We start from the raw sequence: 13,282 nt of genomic DNA, 5'->3' as shown, positions 1-13,282 counted from the left end.
TCTGTTTTGCCTCTTAATTCTAGCTACACACTGCTGCCCTCTGCAGCATTTCAGTTCTTCCAAATTGCCACCCCAATTATCACAAACCTAATCTAGTTTCCATCTCGATAGGTTATCTGACTCAATGAGAGGGATATGTCTGTGTATTTAGAGAAGGGAAGGTCCCTTCAAAAAAGCAAGAGGGCATCAGAGAAAGATGTCAGTCCAAAAGAGCCCATCTGAAAGGAGGGCCTTCTTAGGGGTCCAGCAACATACCCCAACCCCCTAAAGAAGGTTCTTTCCAGGCATTCGTGTAGCCTCTTTGTGTCACAGGATCTTATATTTTTAATTGGAAAAAATGATATACGTGTGGAAAAATTTAGAAAGAGTAAACAGTGAAAAATATAACCAGTGAAAACATTTGGCTTCTATTCCAAATCTCTAGATAGGTTTATGCAGCTGCCCAGAGTATATTACAAACATACATTTCTTTTTAAACAAAGTATTCACATCACTCTGATTATCGTTTAAGACAAAATAACCTGAAAATGGTTCCCTATCAGGCGAGATTAACCTATATAATTTACGTTATTAAAACCAAGCAGGGTCTAACAAAATAGGTTTTAAATAAATCAACCTTCGCTCCAACAGGTTCTGCCACAATTTAATTACCTTTTTATTGCTACTAAGTCTTCTCTTACTATATAAAGCGATGGCTCTAAAACTTGAGCAGATATTGGTATCACCTGAGGCGCGTGTTAAAACAGGCTGCTGAGCCACCTCGAGTTTCTGAGTCAGGAGGTCTGGAGTGGGGGCTGAGAATCTGCACTTTTAGTAAGTTACCACGCGATGGTGATACAGGAGTTGTGGGAACCACATTTTGGGAACCAACCACTAGTATGCTCGCTGCTTTAAACTCCGTTCCTCCCACCTCCCAGCACCGCTAGTCTTAGAAAGAAAACGCGGTTACTCCGCTGGGAACTTCACGAAAAGCCCAACAACACCCACTCCTAAAGACGTCAAAGACTGGGCACTCGGCCGAAATCGGGATAACACAAACCTACACCCAGCGCCTGGCGCAACCTAGCTACGCCATTTCCTTTCTATGAAGCTCCGCCCACTCCGCGTCCCTAACGCAAGGATGGGTCGCGCAGAGAAAGCTAGGAATCACGTGGTAGGGCGACGTCTCGCGAGGCTTTTAACCTCTCGCGAGACTTGACCAGCTTCTGTCTTTTCCTCCTTCCAGTGCCCGGCTTTCTTCCCCTCCCCCCCCATCGCCGGCCAAGTTCTCCCATTTCGGACAGAGTCGCCTTGTTGTTACCGAGGAGATTTTTCCTACTGTAGCTGCTGCCGCTGTTGCCGCCGCCACTACTGGGCTCATTTGCCCCGACCCCTTCCTGTCGCCCTGCCCCCAGCCCCACACAAGGTAACGAAGCCGGCGAGGGCGAGAGCAGGGCCTCGGGGCCTCGGCCTCTCCCTAGTTGAAGCCGAGGCCTGCGGCCGAGGATCCGGCCGCGTTGGAGAGGCCTGGGCGCCGGCAAGAGTCTTAGGGGCCCGGCCTCTTTCTGCCACCCAGAGCTGGGCCCTGAGTGGCCGCGAACGGGGCCAGGACCTCCGTACGGCGGCGACGACCGGGGCTAACCCGGGAAACCGGTCGGGTGTGGTAGGGATGGGGAGGCCTCTTGAGGAAGCCTCAGCGGTTCCCTGCGGAGCGCGTTTGGGGGTGTGAGGCTCCGGCGCTGCTGGGGTCCGCTCCGTTTGTTTGCCGTTTCTCTGGAGCTTGTGTTTGAATTTCGAGGTCTGGTTGTGGCGGGCTTTGAGGTGTTGGGTGCCTGGCTTACTCTAGCCCCTTTGGAGCCCTTCCAAATTCCAGGCTGTGGTTGGACGGGAATTTTAAGACAGAGAAGGGTCCTCGGAAACCCCACGTGTTGTCTTTACAAACCGAGAAAGGATTCTTTTATCTTATTTTCCGGAAAAGAATGAGCCAGATTGGGTGAAAGGCACGCTCCTTAGAATGCCTAAACGGGCTAGTGTTTCCGCCGTTTTCTTTAATGAAGACACTGCATCGGCAATATTTTAAGTGACCGGGTGAAACGTTTTTGCTCTGGAGAAGAGCTTCTGAACACATTTAACCAATTAATAGTTCATGTAGAGAGTATTATCTATGTAGTTAGTCCAAAAGTCATTTATATTTTGTTTTGGAAGTCTGCTTTAGGGTTTAGAAATATTTTCTTCTTAAATCTCTATTTTTCCATCAGATTAGTGCTTTTTAAAACTTTTTCCCGGCGAAGATGTAACCACCTTGTTAATTGAACCAAATACAGTGTCTTCCCTGTTACAGGAGTTTAAAGAAGATTAGAAATTCTCCTTTTTCCTTTTGCCTTAGCTGTTGTCCGATAAATTCCACACAGAAACAAAAACAAGTTTATAATCTGCGGAATCCATTCCCTTGAAGCTTGGATTTGACTCACAGCTTTCCTCAGAACTAAGAGTAAAGGTAATGGTAATAAGTTAAGCTGCAGCAATGAATTATATTAAGGAGTTGGGAGCAAAACTGGTAAGGATTAAGTCAGGCAGACAGGGAAATTATTTTTTTTATGGTGTTTTTGGTTGTTTTCCTGGTCTTACCCTTTTTATTTTCCCCCAGATGTCAGAGGATCTAGCAAAGCAGCTGGCAAGCTACAAAGCTCAACTCCAGCAAGTCGAAGCTGCGTTGTCCGGAAACGGAGAAAATGAAGATTTGCTAAAATTAAAGAAAGATTTACAAGTAAGTATAAGAGGACACTAATAGTTACATTGCTTGGAAAAAGTATTTCTCTGTTTTTCAAATGATTTATTGCTTAGAATCCAAAGCACCATTTGGAGGGGAGTGTTTCTTCTCCTTTCCTCCCATGTGTGTGCATGTGTACGTGCACATGCATGTGTATGTGCACAGGGCGCATGGCTCGCAGTGGTAGGGTTGCTTCCTCAGTCGTATGCATCAGAATGAGTAAAGCATTGTTCTTATGTAAATCTTGTATGTTCACACAATTTTTAAAAATATTTGAATTAAGAAGTCTGTGTCAAACCTAGAGAAGAGGTACATATAATTTTACAGTGGAGAGTACTTTTATTTTTAAAGATCTGGCAAAGGAAATCTGAGAAGTAGCTAAAAAAAAACACATGGAATTAAATATTACCTCTACTGGTATTAGAAAAAACAAATGTAGAAGCATTTTATAAATGATAAAAACAATGAGAGAAATATAACCTGATTAAGAGTCTTTTTAATGTCACAAGGTTCTTTGAAAATCAGAGAGAGAGAGAGAGAGAGAGAATGTGTGTGTGTGTTTCAAAGCTAGCAGGTAAACACCTTGTATTAAAAACACATAAAGATATCTAAAGAGATACTTGTTTTCTGCATAAATGTTACGTAATATTTGAATTTAAGGCTAGATTTTACATTGTAGTTGTTGACACTTGTTGAAGTTAAATTGAATGGGTGTGGAAAGATCTTAATTTGTTTTGTCATGGGAAAGTTCAGTAGGTATGAAACTTGCCTTTTTAAAACCTGCACTTGGGGTTTCAAAACAAGCATAAAACCATATAGTACATGTCTGTTGCTTCTCAGAACCCGAGGTTGATTAATAAAAATATTGTATGTCTATACATCTGTATCACTTCATTTTAATAAATTTGAGAACTTAAAATTTTGAACCTGATTTTTTGAAAGTTTTAAAATGTGTTTTGATTTGGTGACTTTTCTTTACTGATTCAGTACAAAACTAGAATCATCTTTATCTAAATCCTTTCCCTCCCTTTATCATCCTCTTGCCCAATAAAATTAATATTTTAGAGTTATTAGAACTGCAAATAAATGAGACTTATTTGAAATAGGATCCAGATACAGGACTTTGAAAGAGTTTATCTGGGCATAATTAAAATGAGTTGAGTATTTTCAGGTTCAAATTGTGCAATTAGGATAAACTTGCCTGAAATTGCAATAGTATGTAATTGTTGAAAACACAGAAAACCAGGACCCCTCTTCAGTATGTAGAAGTCAGGCCAGTGAATTTGAGAGTGCTAGCCAATACTAGAAAGATGTTTGGGGAGCAATTTCTCCCACTCCCAGACCAATTTTCTGTTTACCTCAAAGAGAAATTCTGGCATGCATCTTCCACTAGCTTAAAAGCAGTCCTTTTTTTCTTTGAGGAAAATAAAACATTGTTGGTATTATGTATATTGCTTCCTGGGCAGTTGGACGAAGGATATGTATGGAACTGGTAGAGGGGAAGTTGGGAGTGAAGGTTGAAACATTGTGAGGGTGGGTTTTTTTTTTTTTTAATATTTCTAGAATAAACTGTCAAGAGTCTAGGCAGAATTGCCTTACTGTGACATGATCTTTAGTGGAACTATTGTAGGGAGAGAGACTAATGGTAGGCATTGTAGTAAGCACATAAATGTCCTTCTTAGGGTTCCATGAATAATGACCTGGTGGTCATTGATCTGTGAAGTATCATCTTTTCTACAACCATTGAGAACAGCACTGTCCAGTAGAACTTGTTGTGATGAAAATGTTTTATATTTACTGTGTTGTACTGTAGCTAGTAGGGACTACTGAATATTTGAAATATGGCTGGGGTAGCTGAAGAACTGAATTTTTAATTTTTTTAAGTAGTCACTTGTGACTACCATATTGGATAGCACAGATTTAGAAGCTAAATTCTGAAACTTCAGATAATAATACAGAATGTTTTTCCTGGCCAATCTTGATCACAGTTTCTTTTCCTCTTATTTCGTCATGAGAACAAACTTTTCACGTCTGTTTGCTAGATACAGGTCTATTTTGAGCTGAAAATTACTCAAAGATAGAAGGCATCACTAAAGATTAAATAACGTTTTGAAAAGTATTTGGATATCTGCTTCCATCTACTGATTGTTGTCTCCATTGATTACAGTTACAGCTTCTGTTTTATCATGGATTTTTAAAAAATATTTTTCCGTTTTATCTTTTCTCTGTTTTCTGGGATATATACCTCATGCCTTTGATATTTAATTCTGCCATTTATATTTGCTGAATACTTGTTCAGACTGATGACTGCATTTGTGGCCTCCTTTGTTTTGTGTTCCTTTAGTGGAATGTCTTTACCCTGGTTATGAATTTGTTTGCCCTTTCATTTATAACAAAATGCTTTTCTCCATTTTTTCAGTGACTTCATTTTGCCAGTAAGGCGTCTGTTATTTTTTTATGTACTGTCTTTCATATAGAATAAAGCTAACACAGCAGGCAGCACATTAATCTACTGAAGTCCTAATTGCCTTTTTTCACTTAAAAAAGTGGATATAGTAAGATCTAGGCTAGCTACCTGACTAGCTCCCCAGGCAGTCTGTGATAATCACAAAAATAGTCAATTTATTAGGCTGTTTTGCTGAATAAACTGGTTCTAAAGGAGGCAGGGGTCAAGTCACTTGTCTCATATATTACAGTGGCTCTCTGCATCCCCGAAACGCCTTCCTTCAGTAAGCAGAGTGCTTGAGTGCACCCTTTGACCTGCTGATATGTAGATCACAACATCTGATGCTCCTGGAATTGCCGATTACTGTAACTGCTGCCCATCTGTCGATGAAGGAGCAGTTTCAGAACTCAGACTTGGGGGAGGAAAAGTAATTAATGGTATGTACCTTTAAGAACCCCCTCATACATAAAATAGTTTCTCTAATACTTTGGTCCGTATGCACATGTAAAGAAAACATTGAGAAGGGTCTTCATAGTTCGTTGGGAGGGGTTTGTGAAACATGGCAAAATGAAAGGACTCTTAGAGATAAATGCTTTCAGTTTTTTAAAAGTGTCGCTTCAGTGCAGGCCTCTGAAAATAGTAACATGCACAGCTTTTCAGGACCCTTTGGTTAAAAATGTATTTCCTTATGAATATAAAATGGCAAGATGCTCTATGCTAAGAAAGGTAGAGTTTTAAATCTGAGATCTACAAATACAGAAATCATGTTTGTGCTTTAGTTAAATGTTTAATGATAGGGTTTATATGGCCTCTTGTCAGGCTTACTAGATTATATTCTTGGCCCTAATAGTGGTTGACTAAAAACAAGACTGGATAATTTACTCTCCTTCTTTGTATAGTACATGATCTATTTATGCGGAAGTTCCTTGCTTTATTGCAAAGGATTGTCTAATAAAAAGATATTTAAGTGGCTCTTTGGCCCTAATAAAATCTCATTAAAGATACTACTCTACTGAGTTTTTAACTCAAATCTGAGTTAGTCTAGTTTTTTAGTTTTTTAATTCACAAAAATGGCCTTTCTCCCAAGGGCTTATTAATAATTCCTCTTTCTTTCTTTTTTTTTTTTTTTTTGAAGGCTCAAATATTAGTTTTTCAAAAATAGTCATGAAGATCTAGAATCTTTAGGAGAAAGCTAATATGTAATTTCTTGGTTACTGAACCAAAACTACCATTATGAAACTTCAATGGGAGCCATAAGAAACTCAGTATAGAGTTTAACTTTGCTACATTTTCTCCCAAAACACAGTGTGATGTATTAAGGTATTTTATATGCAACTGTGGGGGCAGGTGTGCAAGTTTTTAAAATAAATCAGATACAGAGCTGCATTACATAGGTCTTCATCAGAGTAAAATATAGTAGATAGCACAGTCTTATCAATTGATGCAATTAAAGTTTTTTAACCAACCCTACCAAACACCCTTGAACGAAGCCAGTAAGTATAAGCCTGAAATAGAAAAAGTACTTGCCACACAGGAAGGTATTGCCTACCTGTGTGTTACATTTATTTTATTTTTCCCTCCAAAATGAAGCTGTGCTAATGTGCTTTATAGAATATTTTAAATCTAACCTGGTAATTTACTTACATAGATGGGGGGGTAAGTTTTACAATTAATGAATAGGAAGACTACTGGCTTTTTATATGTGCCTATAGAATTTTAGTATAAATATGTATGAGCAGGAACATTTTTATTACTAATAAGGCTGCTTCAAGAGGTTTGGGTTTTTTTTTGGTTTGTTTTTTTTTTTGGACAGGGGTGGGGAAGAACATGTTGGCTAGAGAGTTAATACTAATGCCCTGTAAAACAGTCCAGGTGTGTGAAATATATGTGACAAGATAGGAGAAAAAAGTTATCTTGAGCCTAGTTGAGTCCTTCATAATTGACTATTTCTCATATTAGATCTATGTAGCTAAAATAGGCACTTAGAAATACTACATGGTAGGGGTGCCTTGATGGCTCAGTCAGTAGAGCAGGTGACTCCTGATATCAGAGCTGGGTGTTCAAGCCCCACATTGGGTGGGGCTTTTTTCTCTTGAAAAAAGAAATAATGCATGGTATAAGCCCAGGTCTACCCTTTTTTGTTAGTATTTGAGGTTAATAAGTTGAAAGGCAACTGTATGGGTTTAAATCCTAGTTCCACCACTACACTATATAAAATATTGTATCTTAGTTTCTCTGTGAGGATAATCATAGTACCTATATCATAGTATTGTTAATGAATTACAAATAAAAATGTTTAGTGTACTTAATAAATGGTATATGGTGTGAGAGCTATTGTCATCAAAAACTGAAAACCTGTTGAAAGTAGGCAATAAGTGAATTATAAAAGTAATATTACGGTTTTTGTTTTTTCTTCTTAGGAAGTTATAGAACTAACCAAAGACCTTCTGTCAACTCAACCTTCTGAAACTCTTGCAAGTTCAGACAGTTTTGCTTCTACTCAGCCCACTCATTCATGGAAAGTAGGAGACAAGTGTATGGCAATCTGGAGTGAAGATGGACAGTAAGTGTAGAAAAAAACTCTAACTATAACATGAAATAATAAAACACAATGGTAAGAAGTTTTTATTCAGTTTGAACTACACTGTTTTAATCTTCTATGTAGCCAATATGATTTGTAGAGCCAATTTGATTCTTGGAAGGTTACCACTGATACAGTTTAGTTTTTAGCTTTAGATTACATTTTGGGGCAGTTGAAGGGCTTGGATCCTAGACGAGAGAAAAATCAAAGCAGAGGAAAATGAATGGATAGCTTAAATAATCTTAATTTTTTCCTCAAATTGAAAATTTAGTGAATGGTTGGCTATCTTAGACTTAGGTGAAACATATACACTTAAATTATTCATATAAAAATATCTTTTCTCAAAGAGACCGACTAAAGCACATTTAAAAGACCTATAAGGACTTTCTTGACAATATTTTGATTAGGATCCCTTTTTTTCATAGTAGATGGCTAATTCCAACCACTCTTTTATATTACCTTTACTAAAGAGCCAACTGATGACAGACGTTCCGTTTAAGACACAGTAATAGTTGAAACACTACAGTGTAAGTCTTATAGGCTGAGTACTAAACCTTTACTCACCTGCTTACAGTCATGATATCTTTACAGGTGTTACGAAGCGGAGATCGAGGAGATAGATGAAGAAAACGGCACTGCTGCAATCACCTTTGCTGGCTACGGCAATGCTGAAGTGACCCCACTGTTGAACCTCAAGCCTGTAGAAGAAGGAAGGAAGGCAAAGGAGGACAGTGGCAACAAACCCATGTCAAAGTAAGTGGTTTTGACTTTAGCAGTTTAAGTATAGTCTTCCCCACTTTGATAGTTGAGGTAGAATCCATGCAGGCTAGGTTGAGGTAAAAAGGTTATAATACTCTTTGCCATTATTTTGAAGATTAGCAGTATAGCGTCAACTTTGTCTGTCTGTGTATGCCTAGGCCCACTTAGGCATACAGTGTATTTATTAAGAGGATACTATGTACCTCTTATTAAGCCAGGTGTTGGGTTTCTACCACAGTGAAGACTCCAGCTTGGGCCTTGTCCTGATTGAGTTTATAGGCTAGAGAACAAAACATAAAATTAAAGGAGAACTTTAATAATTAAGTATAGAAGTTATGAAGGGGGAACATAATGGGTACTTTAAGGGAGCAAAAATACCTAAACTGCACTTCAGTCATCAGAGTAAATGTCTGAGAAAATGACATCTAAACTGAAATTTGGGGGCATGTGGGTGGCTCAGTTGGTGAAGCGGCTGCCTTCAGCTCAGGTCATGATCTCAGGGTCCTGGGATTGAACCCTGCCTTGGTCTCCCTGCTCAGGGAGAAGCCTGCTTCTCCCTCTGCCACTCCCCCTGCTGGGTGTGTGTGTGTGTTTGTGTGTGTGTGTGTGTGTGTGCGTGTTCATATATATATATATATCAAATCTTAAAAAATTTTTTTTAACGGAGATTTGAAAAGGAGTTAGCCAGGTGACGAATGAACTTAAAGATATGACTTTGGGCAAACTGCTTAACTTCTTTCCTTATTTGTAAAACAGGGTTGATAATATCTATGTTGTAGGGTTATAAGGATTAAGTTAGCATTTATAAAGCATGTAGCACAGTTCTTGACATGGAATAAGAGTTCAGTAAATGTTTTTAAAAAAACTTTCAGGGGTGCCTGGGTGGCTCAGTCAGTTAAGCATCAGCCTTCAGCTCAGGTCATGATCCCAGGGTCCTGGGATCAAGCCCCACATTGGGCTCCCTGCTCAGAGGGGAGTCTGCTTCTCCCTCTCCCCCTGCTTGTGCTCTTTGTCTCTCTGTCAAATAAATAAATCTTTAAAAAAGAAAAAACTTTTCAGAAAACTTTTAAAAAAAAGAAAACAAGATTAGAACATGGGGGTAACAGAAACAAATTCCTGTGGTAATAACACTTGGGGCTTAAAAGTGGGTGGTTTGACAAGAGAGGAGGTTAGGTCAAGACCAGATTATGAGGAGCTTGACAGCCACTGATGAATTTCAAATAGAGGAGATAACCATGTGATCCTAGTTGAGCTTTCAAATAATCACTGACAGCAGAGGGAAGGAAGGCAGCTACTGACGTGATGCAGGTGTGAGGTAATGTGGCCTGAACCAGGGAGCAGCGGTAGGAGGAGAGAAGTGTATGGTTTGAATAGTATTTAAGAGGTAGAGTTAACAATATTATGGTTATCTTACACATATTTGCCCCAATTTTCTCTTTTTCGGATTTGTCACAAGTTTTTAAAACTTAAGTTGCTACTTAAATATATTTGAACTTGGAAAAATTATACCACCTGAGTATCCTAATGAGAATATCAGATTGTAGAACATTGTAACATCTCTGTTTTTTTTAGTCTTTGACATCGGTGTAAAAAAAAAAGCCACACCTTACTAGTGGTGATTATATGATACAGAGGCATCTAGATCATATTGCCTCTTTTTTTAAAGACCTCGTTCTTCATCCTTTTGGTGAGAAAGTCAGTATGTAAATTACTGAAAGTCAGCAGAAATTATTGAGAGAGCTTTAGGCTCTGATCCTATATCGAGGAGTGTTTTTGAAAAACCTCAGTTTTTGTTTTTAAGAATTTTAAGCTGTGATTTCCCTTTATTCTCCTGTGCTTCTCCTGTTGAGGTGAAATAGAGATTTTTTTTTTTTTTTAATTTTTAAAGATTTTACTTATTTGAGAGGGAGAGAATGAGCGAGAGAGCACAAGCAGAGGGGGTGGGAGGCAGAGAGAGAGCGGGAGAAGCAGACTCCCTGCTGAGCAGGGAGCCCAGTGCGGGGCTCCATCAGTCCTGGGATCATGACCTGATCCAAAGGCAGACGCCTAACCGACTGAGCCGTCTAGGCACCTCTGCATCTCTTTTCTAAGTGCAGCATATTAAACTTGCTAACTGTCCATTTAGAAATGGATAAAGGTTTAGACAGCTATTAATGTTAAAATTCATTTCTAAATGTACTTGACAAAAGCAGTGTAAACATCAAAAAGTCATAGTTTAAATATTTGATTTGAGGGGATGCCTGGGTGGCTCAGTCAATTGAGCAAACGATTCTTGATTTTGGCTCAGGTCATGATCTTGGGGTCCTGGGATCAAATCCCAAGTCAGGCTCCGCACATTCAGCGCAGTCTGCTTCTCTCTCCCCCTTGGCTCCTCCCCCCAACTTGCACATGCTCACTTGCTTTCTCTGTAAATAAATAAAATATTTAAAAAATGTATTTGAGGGACGCCTGGGTGGCTCAGTTGGTTAAGCGGCTGCCTTCGGCTCGGGTCATGATCCCGGAGTCCTGGGATCGAGTCCCACATCGGGCTTCTTGCTCAGCAGGGAGCCTGCTTCTCGCTCTGCCTCTGCCTGCCACTCTATCTGCCTGTGCTCACACTCTCTCTCTCTCTCTGACAAATAAATAAAATCTTAAAAAAAAAATGTATTTGAGTAGGTAGTAGATTACAGATATGGTTTGAAAGCTTCCAGGAATACTGTGTATTTCAGATAACATTTCTTAGTTTGTACTGGGTGATTGGTGGTGTTGGTATTAGTGCTTCTGTTCATGTAATGTGTAAGTTTATTATGGATATTTTTGGGTTTTTTTGTTTGTTTGTTTTTTGGTACTGCTAAATATCTCTAAGGAAATCATCTGTTAAATCTTAAGAGTTGACATTAAGCGTTATATCCACACAGAAAAGAAATGATTGCCCAGCAGCGTGAATATAAAAAGAAGAAAGCTTTGAAAAAAGCACAGAGAATAAAAGAACTTGAGCAGGAAAGAGAGGACCAGAAGGTTAAATGGCAACAGTTCAACAACAGAGCCTATTCTAAAAACAAAAAAGGCCAGGTTAGTATATCCTTTCATCGTACTTCATACCTTTGAAAAGTGTCATTGTCAGTAAAATAACTTTAAAATGAAAAAGGACGGGGCGCCTGGGTGGCTCAGTGGGTTGAAGCCTCTGCCTTCGGCTCAGGTCATGATTCCAGGATCCTGGGATCGAGCCCCGCATCGGGCTCTCTGCTCGGCAGAGAGCCTGCTTCCTCCTCTCTCTCTCTCTCTCTCTGCTTCTCTGCCTATTTGTGATCTCTGTCTGTCAAAATAAATCAATAAAATCTTTAAAAAAAAAAAAAGGAGATACATAGGTTTAAAGAAATACATAACTGGATCTTGAATTCAAAATCCTCTTTAATCTTCTGTTTGCCCTATTGCACAGTATCTCCATTAGCCACTGTCTCTCTGCAGTAGAAACACTATGGATGAGAGAGATTATATCAGAAATTACAAAAGATCTAGATTGTTTACCCTTCTGTAAACTAAAGTTTGAGAAACTGTTTGCTACCTTACATTCCACTTAGAGGGAGTATGATGAACCCTGCCTGCCGCGTTAACGTGCTTGTATGCTGGGCATCGCTGGTAGGTTTTATTTGAAAGAGCGCTCCGGTTCCCTTTATGTGTACTCTACTTCTTAAGTGTATTTTGGAAGTGTTTTCCCCCCAAAATTAATCAGGATGGTTTCTGTTTCATTTCCACTAGGTAAAAAGGAGTATTTTTGCTTCTCCTGAGAGTGTAACCGGAAAAGTTGGAGTAGGAACTTGCGGAATTGCTGATAAACCTATGACACAGTATCAAGATACCTCTAAATACAACGTCAGGCATTTGATGCCACAATAGTCAGAAAAACTGTGGGATTTCATCTCTGCAGGGCTTACATTTACCTTTTTATCCTTATATTTTTCTAAAGGTAAATTATTTGTTAGATGAGTAAGGAAGATACCATTGTCGTCCTTGTTTGACTTCAATAGAATGAAACTTGAAGAAATTGCATTTGATAACTGCTATTCATTAACTTCTCGTTACTACTACCAGTTTCCTCCAAGTTTGTTGAATAAAGCAACTTTTCTAGATAGATGCTGCATAAATACAGCACTTAGATGAATTGTTGATTCTCCAAATATCAGGCCCTTACGTAATGGATGGTGTGTACTTTTTGTAAAGTCCTAACCTGGAATTTTCAGATGCTTTGAACTTGCCACACACTGTAGTAATTCACTGGAACAGCAAGGCAAAATACCAACCTAAAGAGATCTTTTTTTTTTTCCTTCAACTTGAACCGAGCTGTTGCTAATGAAGCCTAAAAGTAGGTTAATTTGATTAAAATGTCACACTTTGAGTTTTTTTCTTCAATAATTTGTTTCCTAAGCTTATTAGGCTATCTCTAAAATTGATCCAGCTCTTAAAACTTTTTCATTGAGTTTTAATTTCATGTAAGAACCATGTTTAGGACCAGCTTCCTTTTCTAAGGGCTTTTTGTTGTTTTCTGTTTTTGTTTTTGGTTTCTTTTTCCTCCTCCTCCTCCTTCTTCTTCTTTTTTTTTTTTTTTTTAATGTTTACGCTTTTCCTGTGTTGATCTTTCCCTTATGGTAGTAGTACCATTTTTTGGATGTGTAATGTTTATATAAGAAAACAAAAAGCTGATGTATAGCCCTGTATACAGTGTAGATACTATTTTTGTAAAAAAAAAAAAAAAAAAAAACCCACCCAA

At 38.8% G+C, this 13,282-nt stretch overlaps 1 protein-coding gene across 3 annotated transcripts; it reads left to right on the top strand.

Moving 5' to 3' along the window:
• Positions 1-1,195: 1,195 nt before the first annotated feature.
• Positions 1,196-13,282, top strand: LOC111144898 (survival motor neuron domain containing 1). 3 transcript variants are annotated; one of them, XM_022499489.1, is made up of 7 exons: positions 1,196-1,405; positions 2,627-2,746; positions 5,446-5,632; positions 7,616-7,758; positions 8,368-8,529; positions 11,433-11,586; positions 12,274-13,282. In XM_022499489.1, exons 3-7 carry the CDS (start codon positions 5,630-5,632, stop codon positions 12,409-12,411), a joined length of 600 nt encoding a protein of 199 aa, XP_022355197.1. In that variant the 5' UTR covers positions 1,196-1,405; positions 2,627-2,746; positions 5,446-5,629; the 3' UTR covers positions 12,412-13,282. The 3 variants fall into 3 exon arrangements, with proteins under 3 accessions (XP_022355197.1, XP_022355195.1, XP_022355196.1); XM_022499487.1 differs by lacking the exon at positions 5,446-5,632 and having other exon boundaries at positions 1,202-1,405; XM_022499488.1 differs by lacking the exons at positions 1,196-1,405; positions 5,446-5,632 and adding an exon at positions 2,343-2,476.

Source organism: Enhydra lutris, unplaced genomic scaffold (assembly GCF_002288905.1).
Source record: "Enhydra lutris kenyoni isolate GAN:26980312 unplaced genomic scaffold, ASM228890v2 scaffoldscaffold12, whole genome shotgun sequence".
Lineage (NCBI taxonomy): Eukaryota > Metazoa > Chordata > Mammalia > Carnivora > Mustelidae > Enhydra > Enhydra lutris.
This window is presented reverse-complemented; position numbering and strand designations above follow the sequence as displayed.